The sequence below is a fragment of the Brassica oleracea genome, chromosome C1 (genome assembly GCF_000695525.1).
Source record: "Brassica oleracea var. oleracea cultivar TO1000 chromosome C1, BOL, whole genome shotgun sequence".
Taxonomy (NCBI): Eukaryota; Viridiplantae; Streptophyta; class Magnoliopsida; order Brassicales; family Brassicaceae; genus Brassica; species Brassica oleracea.
In genome coordinates this window covers 8,146,047-8,169,764 of record NC_027748.1, presented here as the reverse complement: position 1 = coordinate 8,169,764, position 23,718 = coordinate 8,146,047, and the positions used below count along the sequence as shown (strand labels likewise).

At 35.9% G+C, this 23,718-nt stretch overlaps 3 protein-coding genes across 3 annotated transcripts; all 3 read left to right on the top strand.

Moving 5' to 3' along the window:
- Positions 1 to 8,427: 8,427 nt before the first annotated feature.
- On the top strand, positions 8,428 to 10,922 carry LOC106305932 (pentatricopeptide repeat-containing protein At4g20090). The gene has a single exon (XM_013742362.1). The coding sequence runs from the start codon at positions 8,576 to 8,578 to the stop codon at positions 10,517 to 10,519; it is 1,944 nt and encodes a 647-aa protein (XP_013597816.1). The 5' UTR covers positions 8,428 to 8,575; the 3' UTR covers positions 10,520 to 10,922.
- A 415-nt stretch (positions 10,923 to 11,337) lies between these two features.
- On the top strand, positions 11,338 to 16,260 carry LOC106305882 (integrator complex subunit 7). The gene is made up of 7 exons (XM_013742297.1): positions 11,338 to 11,529; positions 11,673 to 12,121; positions 12,387 to 12,572; positions 12,818 to 12,925; positions 13,211 to 13,414; positions 13,492 to 15,299; positions 15,388 to 16,260. Exons 1-7 carry the CDS (start codon positions 11,454 to 11,456, stop codon positions 15,932 to 15,934), a joined length of 3,378 nt encoding a protein of 1,125 aa, XP_013597751.1. The 5' UTR covers positions 11,338 to 11,453; the 3' UTR covers positions 15,935 to 16,260.
- A 3,276-nt stretch (positions 16,261 to 19,536) lies between these two features.
- On the top strand, positions 19,537 to 22,884 carry LOC106305940 (polygalacturonase QRT3). Its single transcript, XM_013742374.1, has 4 exons — positions 19,537 to 19,594; positions 20,523 to 20,723; positions 20,857 to 21,093; positions 21,655 to 22,884. Exons 2-4 carry the CDS (start codon positions 20,532 to 20,534, stop codon positions 22,651 to 22,653), a joined length of 1,428 nt encoding a protein of 475 aa, XP_013597828.1. The 5' UTR covers positions 19,537 to 19,594; positions 20,523 to 20,531; the 3' UTR covers positions 22,654 to 22,884.
- Positions 22,885 to 23,718: the final 834 nt, after the last annotated feature.

The window sequence follows — 23,718 nt, the reverse complement described above, 5'->3', positions numbered from 1 at the left end:
ATATATATTGCATAGAACTTAAATGTGATTTTAGATATAATATTACTAAATCTCATCAAAAATTATATTAAGCGTTAAGAAATATATTAAGATAATTCTATTGTGAGTATAAAAAATATAATAATGGATTCTTACTTATATAAAATATATATACATATAAATCATTAATTTATAGTATTAATGAGACCATCTATTTAAATAGAATTCCATTGTGTCAAATTATGAACCGGCTCAAGTTGAGATCGGCGAAATTTATTAATTTATAGAGATTATTAATTTATAGAGTAATTTATAGAGATTATACTGTTTATGTTAGGTTAAGGCAATATAGCTATTTTGAGTTTTGGATTAATAATATTTTATTTTTAAAACAAGATAATTAGTATAAATTGTGTTAGCGGTTAAATTCGAGAATATCCTTAACAAATAAAATATAAATAATTAAAATCAAATTTTGGATTAAAATTTTTATATTTTAAAAACAAGATAATTATTTTATAGTTTATGCATAGAGAAAAGGAACATTGGAATGGTCTTAAATTGTGTTGTTATTTTGAAATAATATTTTTAAAATTAAAATTAAGGTACGAAAAAATTATAATTAAATACTAATCAAACAAAAACATTTATATAAATATATTTTCTAAAATATTTATAATATGTAGAGGTTTATAAAATTTTAATACAACAGCAAGTATATATTTTTTTAATAAAAATATCATATATAAATAATTTTATTTTTTGATTAATCGTTTTGAAAACATAAATACATATATGCATATATGGTGTGTGTGGAAGAGGATTTGAAAATATTTAAAATGATTTAATTTTAATCAGTTATATATAATTTTTTTTAAATATGAAAATATATGATTCAATTAAAGTACTTTATAATGGCAAAATTTAGATTTCTATATTTTAATCGAAAAACTCTACCAAAGTACTTTAAAATCACTCATATTTATAAAAGTCATTACTAAAAATATGTATATCAAAAAATTAAAATGCATTTAAAAATCTTAATTTTGTTAATCTAAATTTCAATTTTAAAAAAAATTAAAATAATTTCATATTTCTTCATTATTAGTCACTCTAATTCTAAAATTGAATACAGCTCCATAATATTAATATGTAATCATCCAATATTTTAGCCTAATATTCATCCTACGATATCCGAGCAATTTTAAGGTATCCGGTTCCGCATTCTTATCCGGCGGATCCATAGTTTTTCTATCTTTATCCGGATCTGGGGTTCTCGGATATCCGGGTGTCAGATATCCTTATAAAAATTGTAATATCCGGCGGATATCCGGATCCTTAAAATAAATAAAAAATAATATTAATATATAAAATATAAAAAATAATTTAAAAATAAAAATATTTATTATTTTTAATTATTTCTATGTATAATATTACAAAATTTACATAAAATTTATCTATACTATAATAAAAAAGGCAATTCTCCTAAATAGACAATTTTCAAGTTTTGGTCATAAAAATAGACCACAAGGAGGAAAATAACCAAAATGTTTCATTTAATAGGGGTAAAAACACTCTAATACCCTTGATATATATTAAAAAAAATTATAGTTTTAGATTATATGTTTTCAAATTCGAATTTTTTTATAATTTTTTTTTTATTTTATTTTTTTGAAATTTTCTTTTTGTTATTCGAAAATACTTTTTGTAACTATTTTTGAAATTTTTATTTTCAATTTTTTAATATTTATTTTTTATTTTATAAAATTTTAAACCTCAATCCTAAATCCCAACCCCTGAACTCTAAAGCCTAAACCCTAAGGTTTGGACTAGTTAACCCTATGGGTATAAATGTATATTTACCTTTTTAATGAAATATTTTGGTCATTTTGATCCTTAGATTCTATATTTGTGGTAAAGTATTTCTCTTATAAAAATGAAAATATATTAAATAAAATTAATTTTTATATATAGATGTTACTATTTTTGAAATAGTTATTAATAAAACTTACGGATCCGGATATCAGGACTAAAAAATTAAGATATCCGGATCCGGCTTTGACGGATCCAACATTTTACTATCCGGATCCAGATTCGGCCCCTCCGGATATCCGGATTTTCGGATCGGATCCGGATCGAATCTCGGATCGAATCCGGTTCTCGGATAAAAGTTCCAGGCCTAGCTAAGAGCATCTCCAATGGTTAACTTCATTTTTTTTCTCCAAAATTCGAAGTTATTCAAAAAATGAAGCAACATGCTCTTCAATGGTTTGCTTCATATTTTTCTTCAAAATGGAATATGCTAAATATATTATACCACCACTTTATAAATAATTATTAATAACACTTTATATGTTTTCAAATTTACCAATTTTACCCATTTGTTTTATTTTAACATTAATTCGACCCAATTACTATTTATTATAAATTAATAATTATTATATAATACAATTATTACACATAACATAAATAAATAAACAAAAGATTTTATAAAATAACACTAAATATATATATATATATATCTTAAGTGATTAAAAATATATTTAAAAAAAAATGAGCTTATTTTATTCTAAATTCTTGTAAATCGAACATAAAATTCTTAGAAATCAATAATTTCATATTCTTCGCTATTAACATTCAATTAAATAAAAGTAATAATGTAAAATTTGAAATTAATTGGATGACATTAACACTTTTAAAGTAAAAAGTAACGATAAATCAAAGTTAAAGGAATAATTTGTAAATAAAAGAGTTCAACTTCAAAATTTGAAGAAAAAAAAAAGAAGCATTATCGGAGATGATCCAAAGAACATCCCTCATGAAAAAAGACATGTCGTGAAACAGAAACGGCATGTGTCTCTATATCTAGTAGCTTATATCCCTTATACCCCGTTGGATAACCTAAAAAAAATGCAAGCTCTAGCCCTAGGTTCAAAATTATGTCTACCTTTAGGAGATGTAGAACAATAACACAAACACCCAAAACTCTTTAGAGAATGATAATCTGGTGTTTTGTTAGTAAGTTTTTCAAAGGGAGACTTGTTTTCTAAAACCGGAGTAGGAAGCCTATTGATCAAGAAGACAACCGTTAAGACACAATCACCCCAAAATTCTAATGGGACATTTGATTGAAATAATAAACCTCTAGCTACATTCAAGATATGTTGATGCTTTCTCTCTACCACAGAATTCTGTTGAGGTGTTTCAGGACAAGAATGATATGCAAGAATGCCTTTTTCAAGAAACAATTCAGTGAATTTCAATCAGACCTAACAGCTTGACTCTCAACCATTGCAATAAACGTAGGAAACACATGTAACACATCAGACTTGTTCTTCATTAGGTAAATCCAAGTGGCTCTGCTACAATCATCTACTATTGTTAAGAAATAACGATAACCATCATTAGTAGAAACAGAAAATGGACCCCATGTATCAATATGAACAAGTTCTAAAGCAGTGGAACATATGTTATTTCTTGATTTACAAGGTAAATGTTTTTGTTTCGCAAGATGACAAATATGACAAACATGAGTATCTTGTTTATTATTCTTTAAAGCTTTGAAACATAACATATCTGAAAGAACATCTATCTTAGAACTAGACGGATGACCCAATCGATTATGCCAAGTAGAAGAATCAACAGTGAAACTAGAACAAACTGGTGGAAAGGAACAGATGGTAGACTTACCTTGTAAACAAACAGACTGATTACTCTTATTGAAATCCATGACATATAAGTTTCCAACTTGACTACCTTGACCAATCATCAATTCCCTTTTAAGTTCCTGAATAAACCACTGACAGAAGTAAAACTGACTTTAGAGTTCAACGTTTTGGTTAAAACACTAACACTAATCAAGTTGAATTTAAACTCAGGAATATAAAGCACATTATGTAGAGAGATAGCATCAGTTAGTTGAATGAATCTTATGCCTTCTATATGAACGGTATAACCGTTAGGTAAAGTAACATAGGTTTCTTCTAATGCTCTATACTCAACATAAAGATCCTTAGTATGAGAAACATGATGAGTTGCCCCTGAATCTAATACCCAAGCTCTAAGAGACACTGCCGGTTCTGTAGAAACCAAAGATACGAGCATGTCAAAATAGGATTTTGAGTATAGATCAAGGAAAGTACCTGTAACCTGTGAGATTATAGGTACGGAATTTGAAGTCGAAGCGCAAGACTTTTCAGGTATGGATTCAATCGGCGAGACATGAAGCTGGAGCTTAAGTACGAGATCATGTGTTGAATCTGATCCCTTGACATCTCCTCTGACTTCTCTATCTGTTGGTCTACTGTGACTTGAGCAGGCAAAGCCGCAAGATTGGTAGCGCCAATAGTCTGAGGCTTCTTCCATTTCGGAGGACCAGAACCAGGAGGATATCCATGTAGCTTGTAACATTTATCAGCCATATGTCCTATCTTGTGACAATGGGAACAACGAGGTTTCTGATAACCTGTCTGAGCTAAGAGAGTATGAGATTGATCGGCAGGAGGTGAAACTTGACCTTGAAACGCAGATGGATTTGAGAGATTCTTCGAAGTATTACTCCCAACTGATCGCTGACTCTCATCTTGATCCAACATGTTGTAGATCTCAGTCAAGCTAGGTCGTGGTTTCATGTTCAAAATCTGTCCTCGGATGTTCGCAAAGTTCTCATTCAATCCCATAAGGAATTGAATAATCCTACTGGTTTCAGCTTCTTCAATCAACTCTTTCACATGATCACAATTACAACGCTTCACCGTGGTAGTCCTGGTGTTAGCCAGCTGCTCCCATAGTGTCTTCTTCTTCATGTAATATGTAGAAAGATCAAGACTATCCTGCTTCAACGTCATGATTGCTTGCTCAAGCTGATACTTCCTCTGAAGGTTACTCACTCTAAACCTCAAATACAAATCATTCCACATCTCCACTTCATCTTCATAGTAAAGAATGCTGTCATAGATCTCTTTGTTCACAACATTTAATAACCACGCCTTCACTATACTGTTACATCTACTCCAGATCTTAAACAAACTATCATCCAAATCAGGTCTAGGTAGCGATCCATCCACAAAACTAAGCTTATTCTTCGCATCTAAGCTCATACGCATAGCAATAGACCAGTTGTTGCAGTTCGTTCCGTCCAGAATGTGAGTAACTATCGACAGACCTGGATGATCCGCTGAGTGAAGGAAGAATGGACTGTGAACGTTGTCATATGATTCATTCTTCGCCAGAAAAGCTGGATGACGATCGCTATTGCTCGTCAATGTGTTGCCTGGAGTTATCGCGACATCCATCGGAGCTGTAGGAGTCGAGATCGGAGTTCGATCCGGAGAAATAGGGGTACGACCTCTCGCTTTACGTCCTTGTTTCACCATTGATGTAAATCGAAGCCTGAAATGGATTTGAAGACAAGAAGAAGTTCACAAACGAGAGTTGGATACTTCGGAGATCAAATCAACCACAGATTCAGCTTCAGATGAACGAATCGACAATGAAATCAACAAGAAACGATGAGAAAACGGTGAATCTGAGCTCAATCGTATGAATTTTCGCAGAAAAGCTTTGATACCATTTTAGTGTTTTGATGTAAACTCAGATTTTTTCATTAATGATCCAAAGTGTCAGTTACAATCTTATGTAGCTAAACCTTATCTAGAGCAGAAATAATCAATATGGTTTACATCATAATTAAAGAATAAACCGGACATTACCGAGCCCTTATACTGTCATCTACAAGTATGATTCTATAAGCTAAAAGAAGCTGAGGAAGCAGAAACCCAAGTGCTTGTTTTTCATATTTTGCCTCTTCAATATAATCAAAAGCACATCAACAAAATTCTCAAATGTGACAGGACACGTCACTAACGGTTTTACGATTAATCTTTATTAAGTTAGTTTATGATTTCTATTCCTCTTAGGATAAGGATTAACTTATTTAGCCTTATCATTGTTTTTCGGCTTTGCTATATAAGTACTCTTACGATTTGTAAAGAAAAAAACACAATATCAATAAACTATTTTCTCAGCTTACTTATCTCTCAAGTTACACAGCAAGAGCTTACGCAGCAGCTACGCTTACGAACGCATAACTTCTAAGAAGATCTTTCTTCATAACCGATCATCTTCTAAGTTTGTGTATCCCCATTCTTCGAATCCGCAAGTAGGGTTTCTAGTTCGGGAATCTATCTATCCTAATACCGTCTCAGTGGTATCAGAGCAAACAATCCTAAGGACTAAGCTATGGATACTCGGCAAACCACAGCTTTGAGCGACATGAACAAACAAATTGAAGAACTTCGTGCTTCACAAACTCAACAGAGTGAAGAGATTCGTAAGGATATAGGTGGAGAAATTTACAAATGCAGCTCTTTTCTGTGGAAAATGCAGGGCTACGAGTTTCAAACAGAAACGAGAACACTACCATTGGGATGTAGTGACTTGGTACTAGGTGTTCAATGGCTCTCTACCTTGGGACCTATCCTTTGGGACTTTCTAAACCTACGAATGGAATTCAACTTCAAGGGTTTGAAACATGTTCTCCGAGGGACAACACCAAACTCCTCTAAAGTAGTCACAAGAAGCAACCTAAACAAGCTAATATTGCAAGAACCTCAGCTCGCCCTGCTCCACTTAAGAGAAGTCGACAACACCATACTCCCTCAACAGCCACTTACGCCACAAGATATCTTCTATCATATCGAAGCCAGCGACCCACAACTCGATGTAAACGGAGCACTTACTCAACTACTCGGCTCCTACACGGAAATCTTCGAAGAACCATCATCTCTCCCTCCATTCCGAGAAGGTTTCAATCACAAGATCCCACTCGAATCAGGAGCTAACCCTGTCAACTTACGACCATACCGATACTCATCTATGCAGAAGGATGCAATTGACAAGATGGTTCGTGAGATGATCGATCAAGAAATTATCCAATACAGCTCCAGCCCCTACGCATCTTCTGTGGTTCTTGTGAAAAAGAAAGATGGTTCATGGAGACTTTGTGTCGATTACAGAGGTCTAAACAAACAGACGATCAAGGATAAATACCCTATACCTCTCTTAGAAGACCTCTTAGATGAGCTGGGTGGCGCCAAATTCTTCTCAAAACTGGACTTACGCGCCGGCTTCCATCAGTTGCGGATGTCACCGGAGGATGTGTATAAAACGGCATTCAAAACCCATTCTGGCCACTATGAATACCTTGTCATGCCTTTCGGACTTACCAACGCCCCATGCACCTTTCAAGGCCTGATGAACCATATCTTTGAACCGGTGCTTCGAAAATTCTTACTTGTCTTCTTCGACGATATTTTGATATACAGCGACACATGGGAGGACCATCTCACGCATCTGGACATGATTTTCGCGATATTACGCCATCACCAACTATACCTTAAACAGTCCAAATGCACCTTTGGCGCTACAAAGATCGAATACCTCGGTCACTTCATCTCATCTGACGGCGTAAGCACCGATCCAAAGAAAATAAAAGCAGTAGAAAGCTGGCCGGTTCCCAAGAATCAAAAACAGATACGAAGTTTTTTGGGTCTTGCAAATTACTACAGACGCTTTATACAAAGCTATAGTATTATCGCACGACCCCTTACCGTTCTACTACGCAAAGACGGCTTCTCATGGAGTCCAGAAGCAAACGCCGCCTTCCAAGCCCTGAAAACAGCCCTGATGACAGCCCCGGTTCTCGCCTTACCCGATTTCTCCAAGCCTTTTGTTGTCGAAACAGATGCATCTCAAACAGGTATAGGCGCAGTACTTATGCAGGACAATCACCCAATTTGCTATATCAGCAGAGCACTCGGTCCTCGTCATCAGAACTTATCAGTTTACGAGAAGGAGCTTCTCGCAGTGGTCCACGCAGTGCAAACATGGAATGCGTACTTGGCTCACAGCAAGTTTATTATTCGAACTGATCAACGAAGCCTAAAATTCTTGTTGGAACAGAAAATCACCACTCCTTTCCAACACATGTGGCTCTCCAAGTTAATGGGTTACACATTTGAAATACACTATAAACAAGGAAAGGAAAACGTTGCAGCAGACGCATTGTCCAGGGTTTCTGGCGCCCAGCTTCTCCAACTCACATTGTCTCAGGTCCATCATGGGTTTTATGAGAAACTGAAATCCTTATGGGACTCCGACCCTGTCCTTAAGAAGATTGTCTCAGACCTGCAGACATACAAATCACTACATCCAGCTTACTCTTTCGTTAATGGGGAACTACGTCGCCGAGGGAAACTTGTCATAGGCAACGATCAATCAGTGAAGCTTCATATTTTTCAATGGCTCCATGATTCAGCAGTTGGAGGTCACTCAGGCCGCGACTCAACGCTACAACGCATCAAAACCCTTTTCTTCTGGCCTAAGATGAGTTCTGAAACACAACATTACGTCCGGAACTGTCCAACTTGTCAGAAGATACACATGGGAGGACCATCTAAGCTCGTACTCCATCCACTCTCTCTTTCAATCTCAAAGACGTTACATAGAGGCTCAAGAGTTTGCATGATTTCTCTCTCCCTCTCTCTCTCTCTCTAGCGAAAACAAGGGTTTAAGCGAAAACCCCTTTCAAGCTCATATGCCCAAATGCCCATTCCCAATCCGAATCAGGTCCTTCCTCAACCAAAGTCGAATCCTTTCGACCAACCCAGCTAAGCTCTCCACTCCCATTCCCCTTTCCCCGAACCAATCCATGGAACAATCCCAAGTATCGGAATCTCCAATCTCGCATCAGATGTTCAAATCCGCTCCCAAGATGGGCTCTTTCACACAAGGCGACTCGACCCTCTCCTCAACAATCGAGTCCCACGCCGCTAAATTCGATTTCGCCTCGGTGGAGAATCTCTTAACTCGAATTAGGTCAGAGAACAGAACCGTCAGAGAGCACACCTTCATATCTATATTCAAAGCCTACGGGAAAGCGCATTTGCCCGAGAAAGCCGTCGACTTGTTCCATAGAATGGTCAGCGAGTTTCACTGCAAACGCACCGTCAAGTCCTTTAACTCTGTGCTTAACGTCATTCTCAAGGAAGGTCTCTACCACCGTGGGTTGGAGTTTCACGACCACGTTGTCAGCTCCAACTTGAACATGAACATATCTCCCAACGGGTTGAGTTTTAATTTAGTTATAAAGGCTTTATGTAAGTTGGGGTTTGTGGACAGAGCCGTTGAGGTCTTCAGGGGGATGCCTGAGAGGAAGTGTTTGCCTGATGTTTATACTTACTGTACGTTGATGGATGGGTTGTGTAAGGAGGAAAGGATCGACGAAGCGGTTTTGTTGTTGGATGAGATGCAGAGTGAAGGAATCACACCGAGTTCGGTTACTTATAACGTGTTGATTAATGGGTTGTGCAAGAGAGGGGATTTGACTCGTGTGACGAAGCTTGTGGATAACATGTTTCTGAAAGGGTGTGTTCCTAACGAGGTGACTTACAACACGCTGATTCATGGTTTATGTCTCAAGGGGAAGTTGGATAAAGCTGTGAGTCTCTTGGAGCGGATGGTGTCGTGCAAGTGTATTCCGAATGACGTCACGTATGGGACGCTCGTTAGTGGTTTGGTTAAGCAGAGACGAGCTGTTGACGCGGTGAGGGTTCTGGTCTCTATGGAGGGAAGAGGGTATTGTTTGAATCAGCATGTTTATTCGGTGCTTATAAGCGGTTTGTTTAAAGAAGGGAGAGCTGAGGAGGCTATGAGCTTGTGGAAGAAGATGGGAGAGAGAGATTGTAAACCCAATATCGTTGTGTACAGTGCTCTTGTGGATGGTTTGTGCCGCGAAGGGAAGCCAGAGGAAGCTAGAGAGATACTCAACGGAATGATAAGTAATGGATGCTTGCCTAATGCGTATACGTATAGTTCTTTGATGAGAGGGTTGTTCAAAGCTGGTCTTAGTGAAGAAGCGATGCAAGTGTGGGGAGAGATGGGATGCTCTCGGAACGAGGTTTGTTATAGTGTTTTAATCGATGGTCTTTGTGGAGTTGGGAAGGTAAACGAGGCGATGATGGTTTGGTCAGAGATGCTAACTACAGGGATCAAGCCTGACACGGTAGCGTATAGCTCGATGATTAAAGGTCTTTGCGGTATTGGCTCTATAGATGCGGCGTTAAGACTTTACCATGAGATGTTATGCCAAGAGGAACCTAACTCACAACCTGATGTTGTTACTTATAATATACTTTTAGATGGTTTATGTGTGCATAAGGATGTTTCTAGAGCGGTTGATCTCTTGAACTGTATGTTGGATAGAGGTTGCGATCCGGATGTGATTACCTGTAACGTATTTTTGAAGAGTTTGAGGGAGAAGTCAGGTGCTTGTGAAGAAGGGAGGAGGTTTCTAGAGGAGCTTGTTGTGAGGCTGTTGAAGCGGCAGAGAGTATCAGGGGCTTGTAAAGTTGTGGAAGTGATGCTGAGTAAGTATATGGCACCGAAAGGTTCGACTTGGGGGCTGATTGTTCCGGAGATTTGTAAACCGAAGAAGATTAATGCCGCTATTGATAAATGCTGGAGGAACCTGTGTACTTGAAATAGTACTGAGGATCTTTGTTGCATGATTGCATCCTCCTCAAAAAGACTCCACGCTTGGGAACTTATTACTTGATAGTGGCTGAGATACATTAGCTCGAGTTTATTAAGCATCTGAAAAGTCCTTGTGTTTTAAGCTAATGAATCTCATTGCTACGTCATGGAAAGATCTTTGAAGTATGTTTGGTCCCTCCATGGTTCAAATTTCGAGCTCCTAGGGATAGAGAAGAAGTCTGTGAAGATGATCAAGAATGCGTTCCATAAGGGAAGAACAAGTTTCGTCAGATGTAGTGCTCATTCTTTATGAATAAACCTTTTGTTAGTTTGTTTGTTTGTTGTTTTTGTTTGAGCTGCTTTCTTGTATCAGCACTTGTAGTGGCTTTATTGAGATCAGTGTTAGGTTATCTATGTTCATATATTTAAACTAAATCAGATTTAATTCTGTACAAATGCATGGTCCCAAACAAAGACAAATGACACTGTACATTCATGCGAGTCTCTATGAGACGGACCACTTTGCCCAAGGATTCCAAGTTTCTAACCAAATTTAACCAAAATATAATCGAAACCAAAACTTCCGTTAAGATTTTCAAAAACCAAACTAATCGAAGAAGCAAACCGAATTTTATTTCGGGTCAATTCTGTAAGCTTTATGCTGAACTAACCAAACTCGCAGCCCATTCTTTCCTTGGTAATATTCCTAAACCGGATCCAAACCGGACTAGGCATCCAAAAATTGAAAATTCCGGTTTGGTCTTCAATGACTGATTTTATTATTATGTTCTGTAAATTCTCGAGGAGACGAGAGGCCTTAGAAACCGAGTAGTTACAATGGCTTGAAAAATTCTGTCTACCAGTCTCCTTTTGATTCTGAGGAAACCCTAGAAACAGTTCGTTACACCAGAGAAAGTCCGAGCAGCAAAAAAGTGTTAACCATGGAGAAGGTTTCAGCAGCTCACGCCATGGATTGGAGCATCAAGCTAGAGAAAGCCCTTCGTTCTAAAAACCCAGGTGCGTGACATTCTCAATTAAGCAGGCCATGATCTAAAGTACAAGTCTTTAGGATAAAGGAGGTTGCTTTACGTTCTTGTTGTCTTCTCTAGGACACTGAAAGTTAAAAGTTTTGTTCTTTTGTTTTTGGGTTATTGTTTTAGTTAGAGCTGTTGAAGCCATCCTGGAGACTGGTGAGAAGCTTCAACAGTGGAGCAAAGAACCAGAACCTGCAACTGCAGTTTACAGTTTATTTGGTTTGGTTCCTGAAGAAGATAGGTTGTTTTTCAATACTATCCTATTGAGGCTAGTTGATGCGTTTTGCTTTGGAGATAAGCTTGTTAAGGTTGCTGTTGTTCGGGTGTTTATGTCTGTGTTCAAGCGAAGCCGAGGGAAGAGTAAAAGCGATTGCGGAACTTGGTTTTTGTCAAAGGCTAAAGTGCATAACCACTTGGAAATGCTTAAACGAGTGAAGAGTGTTTATGACAAGGGTGATACTGAGGCAAAGGCTTTGGCTTTGATTCTGTTTGGTTGTTGTAGAGATTTCGCTAGCGAGTTTGCTCCGGTGCGGTACTTGGTTTTCACCAGTATGGTTTCTTCACATGATCTTGAGGTAAACACAGACCAGTTTAGTTCCTTTTTAAATGTTTTTGCTAAGGATTTTTGTTGTTGTTACAAAAATAAAAACAATATCTTGAAGTTATAGGTACCTATGCATTTGTGATCCTTATCTAATTTAATTTCCCAGGCATGTTATTAAGTTTGATTAGTTCTGCTTTGACCAAGTCTTAGGAAAATTTGGTAGTTACTAGAATGGATTATCCCTTTTTAGGTGAAAACTTAACTGGTCTAACCTAGCCTATGATGTGCCATTGCAGGTAAGATCATCTCTGTTTGCTGCAGCTTGCTTTTGTGAAGTAGCAGATGACTTTGCATTGGTTGTTTTGGGGATGTTAAATGACATGGTGAAGTTCCCGGGATTAATGCCAAAGACCAGGTTAGCTGCTGTGCGAGTTTTTGCAAAAATGGGATCCTCACATGCAATTGCTAATAGAGCCTTCAAGGTTCTTTGTCTATTTCTTATTTTCATCTGCTTCTTATGCTCAGAGGTTTTCATTTATAGTTTGCTGTCAACAATTATTGGAAAGAAACACCGGAATTTTATTTCACCCCTGTTACCATATTGAGATTTCAAACTGTAGTATCTATATTTCTTATAATAAAAGTCTGTGAGTGTATTGGCTATCATAGCAATACATGAACTGAAGCCACTTGTATTAAATTTCTGTCAACCATTATGTTACTACAGATCTGTATGACGCTAATGTTGGAGTCCTCAAAAGAAGACAATTTGGTTCCGTTCCTGGTTTCCTTGACTAAGCTTGCCTCAAGATCTACTCATCTTGCTTCTGAACTGGTATGTTCATTTTTTGCCTTTTTTCTACACATCTTGACCAAAATAAAGCATTACCCTCAATATGTTGCCCTTAGTGAAATTAACTTTGTAGACAATGAATTTCTTTATTAGACCAAAAACATACTTATAGTTTTCTTCTCCTGTTTACAATCCTGACACTCCCTTTCCGAGAGTTTGAGTTTTCACTGGATAGTTGATGGAAAGTGAAAATACTCTATCACTTTGATTAACTAGTAAAGGAACCTGACTCTTTTTGATTTCTAATATTATCGAATGCGGATGCAGGCAGAGGTTATCATGGCATTTCTGGGTGAAGATAAGAGCCCTCATGTTCGAGCTGCGGTACTAAGATGTCTCCACTTTCTTATCAAAAGAGGGATGTGCTTCTCTCTTGTCCATGTCATCGAAACTGCAACTTTTTCCAGCTTACTAAAACAAGCAGAGCTCCCACCAGATATGCAGCTTAAAGCCCTTCAAATTTTTCAAAATGTGAACTAATAAACCAAAATATTTAATTTCATTTGTCTTTAAATTGAAGATGCTCATTACCTTTGATGCGAATGCAGATACTTGTCTACAAACTATGTTTGGCTGATCCATCTGAACTGCATCAGCTCATAGCTTTAGTTGAGAATGCATCTCAATCTCAGATCTTCTCAAGCAGCTGTTTAGCTATCAGTATTTTGGTGGGTAGCTGGAAAGAAATAATCCGGACAGCAGAAATAAGATCAATTGAGGTATCTTCAACGTCTCTTCCTCTGCAGCTCGTTGTATTAGTCATGGACAGGCTTACCTTACTGGCACGCTCGTGTTCTGATCCCTGTCAAGTTGACTTTGCGCTAGTTACTGAGGTTCAAGACCTCTTCAATGTTCTCCACCTATTAGTCGGAAAACAATCTGAAGTGAGGCTGCTACTGCTTGACAAAGTCAGGTTATTCCTAGTGGACTTAACTGATGGCTTAAGAAAACCAGATGGAGCTCATGAACTACTGGTCGGTGTAATCAATTATAAAAGTAAAAGAGGGGTTGTCGTGAGGTCAGAGTTTTTAGCATCAGTACACAAGTTCCTGATAGTGTTCTTGGAGAATCTCGAGGGTGATAAAACTGTTCTGTCTCAAGTTTATGAAAAGGTGAAGCGTATCACTGAGTGTGTGCGTTCGTGCACCTTCTTTGATTGCCACACACAGATGATATTCACTTTGCTATTACACTCACCAGTTCTTTGGGGAAGCAATAATGATGCAGATGGAGATTCAGGCGTCTCACGTGTTGATGATATGTTTAACTATGGAATCGTTTCTCTTGAATGTTCGACTCAGATTTTAGATGAGGGAAACTACTGGCCTGCTTATAGAGCTGGAGTCTACGCAGCACGTTTGGGTGAATGGGTCACATCTGCCTTGATTTTTGACAAGCTCAAGACCAACGTCCAGTCTGATGTTAACTCTTTTTGGTTAAAGTCATTAACCTATTTATCTCACGCTGAAGGGAAACTGCAACTGCTTCTCATGCCAAGTGGTAGTTTCAAGTTAGTCAATTGGTTGAAGAGTAACAGTTGTTTACCAGAACTCTCCAAAGATGCATCTGGAGAGTTTGCTCACTGCGTAGCTCTTCATGAAGCGTATATGAATTTACAGTCGTCACTGGGAATGTTGGGGAATATTAAAGCGTCGAGTGAAGTGTTCTGTTTCCAAACGTGGTTCTTGGTTCTAAAGACTCGGGTAATGGAAACTGTGATTGATCTCGTTGAATGCCTCGGGCTGCTTAACCAAGATGTCTGCAACAAGAAGCAGGTGACTGGTTGTAATTCTCTGAAACAGCTTCCTCGTATCTCTATTCAGCTTCAAAAGTTGGCGAAGGAGTTTGATATGTTAGCGACGTGTTTTATTGACATAGACGATCGCAGCTCTAGCGTTATCGCATCTCTTTCACTGAGCTGTTCAGTTATGGCTTTTGCTGCTGGAATAGTTCTCTTCATTCCAGGTTTTTCGTCTCATGAAACTTTGACCCCTTTCACTTCACAAAGTGGTCTTTGCTCGAGGCTTGTACAAGATTTAGTTCAAAGGCTGTGGAAGGTGGACCCTGAAACCTGCGAAATGCTTAGTATGCTCGTGAAGGAAAACGAATCACTAAGCTGTTCCCACGTGCAGCCTAGGAATCAAGTACTTAAAGTCTGTAACAAAGTGAAGATGCTGCTATCTGTTTGCAGAGATGTTCTTGCATGCATTCATGGATTGCAGAACTGGTCTAATTCAATGCAAGAAGAGAACATTAGTTCTGAGATTACTAAGAGTTGCCGGATTCTACTTTCACAAGTAATTATGAAATGGATGCAGATCCCTTTTGGCATTCCAAAGTACTTCTTTAATATAAGGTATCCTCTTGTTGCTGACTTATAGAAAAAAATGTCTTTGTGCTGCTTAGTGAATGACTAATATGTTTTGATTTGATTTAATTTTCAGGCCTTGTGTTGGTGCTGAGCTATTTGCTCTTAGTTCAGACAGAAGAAAGAGTACTCCTGATACAATTACAGTGGAACAAGGCTTTCAACTGTCACTTGATCTTTGTCTTCAGTTGAAAAACATACAACAACCAAGAGTCTCTGTTCGACTAACAAAACTGTATTGCCTCCTTTATACCAAACTAGCTTATCACACCCCGATTCAGAACGGTGAAGCCAAAAGAAACCAAAAGTCTTATTCTCCTTGGAGAGATGAAGATCTGGTAGAAATGAGTGGCAAGCTGTTTCATCATGCTGTTACAAAGTCTGGTAAGAAGCCTGAAGGTTCAGGTCGGTTTGATTGGAGCAACGGTGTTTCTGCGGTTGTGCAGTTCGAACCAAACGAGAGAGGACAAGGGTTTTCTAGCTGCTTGCTAGATGTTTCGCGTTTCCCAGTTGGTTCGTATCAGCTAAAATGGTTAAGTGGTTGCGTTGATCAGCACGGTTCTTGCTGGAATCTTCTACCTCTCAGTGGCAAACCTGTGTTTACCGTTAAGAAAGCTTCTTGACTAGAATCTAAAACCAGAGTGTTTCACGGATCCTATGGCGAAAGATTAAAGATCCAAAGAGGATATGATTTGTAAGAAAGCAAGAAAAGAGACAGAGATTGGCTTGGTGATAATCTCGAGACTTGCAGCTGTAATATGAGTTTGAGTAACCTATTGGAATCGATCTTAGGTCTGGTCAACGTGCATTCCAAGGATTTTGGACAAGGACCATATATAAACTGCACATAGGAGAGTAAAGATACCCATAGGCTCTCAAATGTTTCATTATTAAGAAGTCAGGGAACTAAACAACGATTATAATTTGAAGGTTTTAGCTTTTAAGGGTAGTGATTAGCTTTTAATCTAAATAAACCATGTTGTTGATTATGGTATGTAATTCGATCGTAGACTGGAATCCATCTCGATATGATAATTAGCTAGCTAGACACCTATGTGCTAAGGTCATCGGTGCATCCGACGGGTGTTTATTTTAATAGAATAGATATATGGCCTCTTCTGCATTATGGTTGCACGCTTTGTATGGGTATTTGTTTAGCTTGTAATATATGTTTATGATAAATTGGCGGGTTTTAATTGTTTATAACTTGTTAGTTACCAATAAAAAATCATATGTACCATATTCGTCAAATAATATTTTTAACTACATTAACCGTATCTGATGTATTTATTTATAAACTAATACACTAATTTGTATATCTATATTAATAAAATGGGTGACAAAATCTCATTATATACATTTTAAATATAATGTTTACTATTTAAATAGTTTGATTAAGTATATGTATACAACGTTTGATTCATGATTATATGAATTAATATATGATCTAATATATTGCAGAGAAAATATATAACATAAACTAGTTTATTTTTTGTTTAAATATTATTTTTATGGACTATGCCTTGTAAATAAAGTAGTAGTATAACCGCGCGTTAGTGGTCCAGTGGTGGTTGAACTATCTCGCTCTCTGCCCCTTCTTCGGGAGGTCAAGGGTTCGAGGGCCACCGCTGGCAGATGTTGCTCTTGAGGGTCTTCGGGCCCAATACGGACACTTCACACGCGCGCGGCCACTGGTCCAATTACATGTGGCTGGCCAGCACCTCTGGATGACCCTCGGCGGGCTCCGGCGGCTCCTACGGGGGTTCACCGGACGGTCTTTGGGCGCTAGTCGGAGTCCTACGGGTCATCCGGACACCAGAGTCATCAAAAAAAAATAAAGTAGTAGTATAAACATAAGCAATAAATCTATTAATTAATTGATTTTGAATAGATTAAAATGTAGCTAGATTTAACTTGTAGTATTGATATGGAATCCGCATAGTTATGATGCAGTAAGTAGAAAATAAAATATTATACATGATTAAATGTTAGATTTAAAGTTGTGTTTTCTTTACATAAGTGGGATTATCATATATATTAGAAATATTTTTTAAAGTTAATGAAGATTATGATATTTCAAAATCGAAAAAGAAAATATTATGTTAGTAATTTTTACAATTGTGATTTAATAAAATTTAGATATTTGTTATAATAAATGGTTTGGTCGATAAAAATGTTGGGTCGAGATCAACTTTTATCTAATTTATTTGAGAAAACAAATGAAAGAATGATTATTTTGACATTATATAAAGTTGAATTTATTATTCAAATCAAACTAACCCATAAATCAATCAATCGTATAAATTTAATTTTTGGCTGACAAAAAAGTGAATTTTACTTTCAATCGGACTAAACCGGTCAAATTAATGATTTGGTTATTGTGACAAAATAACAATATGTTAACTAATAATTTATTTATTTATTTATTAACCTATATCTAGTATATATTATATAAAGCAGATATTTAATAACTGGAAATATCTGATAAAAGTATTATGGTAGTATAAATAATAGAAAAGAGTAATTAATATAAGAAAAGAAAAGATGCAATAAATATAAATCTGTTAAAAATATGGTTAGTTTTATTTTTATATTTCAGTTTTAATAAGATAGATACATGAGCTATATATAAACAATTTATGAAATCTAGCTATTGTTCAAGATAAAACGAATAGAAATGGATCTTGTCAAGCTTCTTTCAACACAAGCTTAACTGGATTAGTTAAGTTTACATTATTATGTATCAAAATTGACCAAATAGAATTAAAATTTAAGAGCAAAATCATGGTCAGAAGTAAATTTCCGTCTTTCATTTATTAATAGGACTGTTAAATTGTGACGGCAAAAAAAAAGATTTTAAAGACTTTAAAATAAGATGGAGTCTCTACAACTTCTATAAAAATGCAATCAAATCACTTCAATATACTTCCAAAAAGTTCATTTTTTTTTTCAGTCAATGAAAACCAATTTAGAGGAAATAAATTAAGTTTACTAAAAATAGATATGCATGGAATTGAATTTAATTTCATTTAGTGAGGAAAATCAGAGAAACTTAATTAGTTAGCATGTGAGGATTATTGACAAAAACCAGAAAAATAGATATTAAAAAGAAATGAACTAGTTCACAAAAACAAATCTTTCAAAATGAAATTTTGTGTGTGAAAAAAAGAAGAGGAAGAAGCAAACATTTCGTGTAAGTTGTCACACCGCATTAAACATAATATATTTCTTTCAATTGAATTATTAAGCATTTGTTTTGTTTGATTCTTGAGGTTTTTACTGTAAACATAATATGTAGAATTTACATTTGAGATCAAAAATAAATACTAAAATAGATCTCAATCTGTTGAATTGATCAGGGCTACATTATTTGCCAATTGTATTATTGCCCTGGTACGACCAATATGTGACTATGTTCTTTCTAATTTGGTGAAAATTATTAGTTAGAGACACTATGAATTCATATTAAATTATGAGTTCCACTTTTAAATGCTTATGACAAAACAACAGCCTCAATTTTGTTTTTTAGAATACTAGCTAGTTCAATTTTAAGTTGTAACAAGTTAAAAGAAAGCCTTTAGTTGAAAAAACAAGTTAAAAAGAAATGTATTAATATGGAAGGAAACGTTATAGTATGTCATCACCGTTGAGTTTAGGTTTGCAATTAATTAACTATGTGTAACCTACTTACTTTGCATCCATTTTCTTATGTTTTGATTGCAAATTAACTATTTAATTAACCTTTAGATACATATAAATAGGTAGATTTTGGGACCTAATTGTTTTACCACCTAACATGACTCTAGACTAAACTTCCAATTTTGCTATGAGAATAAAATGCCAATTTCATATTTCTGGTGACTATAATTCCTGTACATGTCAATGTCATTGGAGTTTTTTGATGCATCTTTCTCTGTTTTAAAATTTTGTTGTATGAAGCCCTTTCAGTCTTGAACAGAGAAACCTTATTTTCTTTTAAATGTATATTCATAAATACGGGTTTGATGTCTTCGTAGATGCATCTAACATACATTCTTATATACAAATGCTCTTTTTTTTAACCTTTCCTATAAACTAAAAGTGTTTTTTTTTTCGTTCCTGTATCTGATTTGCAATATCCTTACATATATTTGCTTATGTAGTAAGAGAAAATAAATTATTAATATTTCTTTCGGTTCTTTTTTCACATCCTCAGGTCTCAGATACAATCCCACCGGAATCCCGAGACAGTATTTGGGATTTGAATAATAGAGAAACTCATAATCGAGATCAGTTAGATTGAGGTAACGTTTACTGATTTGAATTCTCTTTTATGTTACAATATTTTCTTAGTAAAGTAAAAAATAATATTAGAGGAGATAATGTTTTGTTTGCTATTGTGCCAACGTTATAATTTCCATATAGAAATTTCTTTGTCATGAATAAGGTGTAAATGCAGATGACCAACACATAAAATATCTGGATATATGATATTTAACTTAATAAGCATTAGTTATGAGAAAAATATGTTTAAAGCACTCTTTTCATATATCTATATATATGATATTTAACTTAATATCTTTCTCAACAGTCATCTGATTTTCTTTTGGTTTTATACCATTCTTTGACAATAATTTTCAAATAATAGAAAGCTGAGAAAAGGACAGAGTGACTGAATATAATTTATTTCTTGAGTTAGAAGAAAACTCCAAAGAAAAGGAAGAAACTCTACCAAAAACCTATCCACCACTCAAACCTCTCCAACCAAAACCACATGACTTGGCTTACCCTTTTACATTAAAAAATCTAACCGCGTAAAGCATGAATCTATAGTACCTTTATGCACTTTTTGATGATCTTCTATTTTCCGCAAACTAACTAGCATATCTATCTCTTACTTCTCTCTATTTAAAAGAATCAAATCACATAAAATATTAAAAATATACATCAAAGGCGGCAGGTTTAATGGTAAGTCGATATCATAAATTTTAGCGTTCAGAAGGTATTAAGGTCTAGAACGTTTCGTAATTATGAAAAGGAAATCAAAAATGTAAAAGGGTGCAAAATGTGTGACTCCCTATAGAAAAGACAAAAGTTTTGTATAATGTTTCATTGGTAACCTTAGTTAGGCCCTTCTCTTTTCATGTGCTAACAAAATACATATATATAAATGTCTCACAACGCCATTACCTTCAGCCAGTCTCTTATTGTTGGCTCATTGGATTATTATAGGAGGAAACCATGGAGACAAGGAAAACTCAAGTGGCCGTGCCGGTTTTGTTGGCGATCATGACTCTAATGGTGAGTAGGGTGGTCTTCGCTGGTAAAGACTCCCTTCATGAACGGCATATGGCAGAACTGCAAGCCGTTAAGGCATCTTTGGTTCGTAGAAATCTACCGGGTTTCGTATCTCCTCCTCCTACCCCTCCTCAGGTAAAATATTACAACATTCTTTATCATAAGTCATCATATAGTTTATCTATTTGTTCAAAAAGGTTTTGTCATTACAGTTTTTTGGTTTGGTAAGATGAAATGATACATGATATGTGATGCATGAATGGTGTAGGCAGTACCCGGTCCACGCGTGTATCAAGTGATATCATATGGTGCCGATCCAACAGGGAAAGCGGATAGCACGAATGCGATATTGAAAGCTATGGAAGATGCGTTTGATGGTCCAAATCATGGAGTTTTGATGGAAGGTATCAATGATCTTGGAGGAGCAAGAATCGATCTTCAAGGTGGAAGCTACTTAATCAGCAAACCTCTCCGGTTTCCCTCAGCTGGTGCTGGAAACCTCCTTGTAAGTATCTCTTATTAGATGAAAGTTTTTAAAAAGAGTTAGATTTCCTCCGTACGTGTGCATATAGATCCATGAACTAAGCATGTTTATATCAAAATATGTCTTCATGAATCATGGCCCATCTATGTGACGTGACATTGCATCCATACGTTAGATAAATATTTTAAAGCATGAAGTTCTCGGTAGAATCTTAGTTTGAACTAAACTTGATTAAAGATGCTCGTACACGTTTGGTGAACCAAACGAAAATTGAGTAAATGATCATTAATATATTTATTTCACGAGAATAGAATGATTCTTTTCTTTTTATGCATGTTTCTCTCATAATTTCTGACATTGTGACATTTTTATGATTTCCCAACAGTAAAGTTTTCTTTCTGTTGGGTAAAGAAAACTTTCTTGTTGGAGAATCATAAAAAGGTCACAATGTCAGAAATTATGAAAATTAAAAAATCTCAACTTAAATAGTATTGTTGTTTTTTTGACAGATTTTTTTTTTTTGTTATATTTGAAATGAATTAATATTAATGTTTTCTTGTATTGACTTGTGTAACACGTCAGATTAGCGGAGGGACATTAAGGGCATCAGATGATTTTCCAGTCGATAAGTACTTAATCGAACTCAACGACGAATCGTCAAAGTTACAATACATCTTCGAATACATAACTCTCAGAGATCTTCTCATCGATTGCAACTATCGCGGCGGAGCAATCGCCGTCATCAACTCTCTCCGAACAAGCATAGACAACTGCTACATCACACGGTTCGGAGACACGAACGGGATTCTCGTCCAAAAAGGACACGAGACTTACATTAGAAACTCGTTTCTCGGTCAACACATAACCGCCGGTGGAGACAAAGGAGAGAGGAACTTCTCCGGCACCGCCGTGAACTTGGTGGGTAACGATAACGCTATCACTGACACCGTTGTATTCTCCGCCGCGATTGGGGTGATGATATCAGGACAAGCAAACCTTTTGTCCGGTGTGCATTGTTATAACAAGGCTACCGGTTTTGGTGGAACCGGGATTTATTTGAAGTTACCCGGTTTAACTCAGAACCGGATTGTGAATTCTTACTTGGATTATACCGGTATCGTCGCGGAAGACCCGGTTCAGCTACAAATTTCTGGGACGTTTTTCTTGGGCGATGCGTTTATTCTGTTGAAATCTATAAACGGTGTGGTTCGCGGGGTTAACATTGTTGACAATATGTTTTCCGGGTCGGATAATGGAGTCCAGATTGTGCAATTGGATCAGACGAATAAGGCGTTTGAGAATGTAGACCAAGTGGTTGTTGACCGGAACAATGTGAACGGAATGGCGACGAGATCGACGGTGGCTAAAGCATCGGTCGCTGGAAACGGAACGTCTTGGACCGTTGATTTTAACCAGGTTTTATTGTTCCCGAATTTAATCAAGCACGTTCAGTACACGCTCGTAGCGCGTGATGGTAATGCGTTTCCTATTCACGCGGTAAGGAATGTCTCGGATAATCGAGTGGTGGTTCAGACAAACGCACCTGTTACTGCACAAGTTTATGTAACGGTGGACCAGTGAGGTTGAATGTCATGTTTTTAACCCTAATAATGATTTAATAATCAATCGGTGGTGGTTCCTGGTATTTTTTGTAATTTTTCCTAACCGGAGAAATTATGTTTTTATTAGCAGTAAATAAGAAACTCGAAAATTGTGATTGCAGTTGAAGAGTTGTTGTCAAGACATTTACTTACTTATTTTTCTTTGTCAAGACATTTACTAGTCTCTCTCATATGAAATTCAATGCAATGACTGATGAACCTTTTTTTCTTTTTTCGTACTAGTGTTAAGAATGAGTGAAAGACTGATGAACTTACATTAGTATCAAATAAAGCAACCATAAGTTCACCAATAACCAAACGGTCTATTATGCTTAACATTAGAATCAAATAAAGCAACCATAAGTAATTAGTTGTCTTTGTATATAATGTCGGCAACAAAAGAAGAAAGATCTCTAGGGGAGACTTGGAGGCTCTACATCTACTGTATAAATTTAGGCGTTCTCCATAAAGTAAATTAATTTATATTCCCAACTCCATTTTCAGTAATTACTTGAAATCTTCTAGGAGTATATACAACTTTATTAAAAACAAGTAAATATTAATTAATTAAAACACTGTTAAAAGTAATAGACAAAAGTACATGTTTACATTTTAATGTGTGTGAAAACCTAAAACAACCTTTCAAATAAAGAGGGAAGGGAGTATAAAACTTGCATTAAAAGGCTAAATACTTAACAAACAAAAAATGTGGGTGAAAATAAAAGTACTGTTTTCTTACAAGTGATGACTAATTTGGGAGAAAGCAAACTTTGTGACGAATAAAGTATAAGACGTATGATTTATTTCCTCATAAATCATTAACTAGATCCTGATCCGCGCGCGCGGATATGAATTTTCAGTTTTTAATTATTTATTTTATTAAATGATGTATTTGTAAAATTCATTCATATTATATTCATTAAGTAAATATTTTTATTTTGGCATCTTAAACTATCTATTTTTTTTACGAATGTGTGATATCATAAAAAAAAATAAAAAAAATGAGTATACATACTTAATTAGATAATTGTAAAAACATAAATTT

What these genes read in the sequence shown, in the direction of transcription:
- LOC106305932 (XM_013742362.1), top strand. Translation starts at nt 8,576, where the DNA reads ATGCCCAAATGCCCATTCCCAATCCGAATCAGGTCCTTCCTCAACCAA.
- LOC106305882 (XM_013742297.1), top strand. Translation starts at nt 11,454, where the DNA reads ATGGAGAAGGTTTCAGCAGCTCACGCCATGGATTGGAGCATCAAGCTA. An exon ending in CTCATCTTGCTTCTGAACTG is followed by an intron (nt 12,926 to 13,210) that starts GTATGTTCATTT and finishes ATGCGGATGCAG; the next exon opens with GCAGAGGTTATCATGGCATT. An exon ending in CCCTTCAAATTTTTCAAAAT is followed by an intron (nt 13,415 to 13,491) that starts GTGAACTAATAA and finishes ATGCGAATGCAG; the next exon opens with ATACTTGTCTACAAACTATG.
- LOC106305940 (XM_013742374.1), top strand. Translation starts at nt 20,532, where the DNA reads ATGGAGACAAGGAAAACTCAAGTGGCCGTGCCGGTTTTGTTGGCGATC. An exon ending in CTCCTCCTACCCCTCCTCAG is followed by an intron (nt 20,724 to 20,856) that starts GTAAAATATTAC and finishes TGAATGGTGTAG; the next exon opens with GCAGTACCCGGTCCACGCGT. An exon ending in CTGGTGCTGGAAACCTCCTT is followed by an intron (nt 21,094 to 21,654) that starts GTAAGTATCTCT and finishes GTAACACGTCAG; the next exon opens with ATTAGCGGAGGGACATTAAG.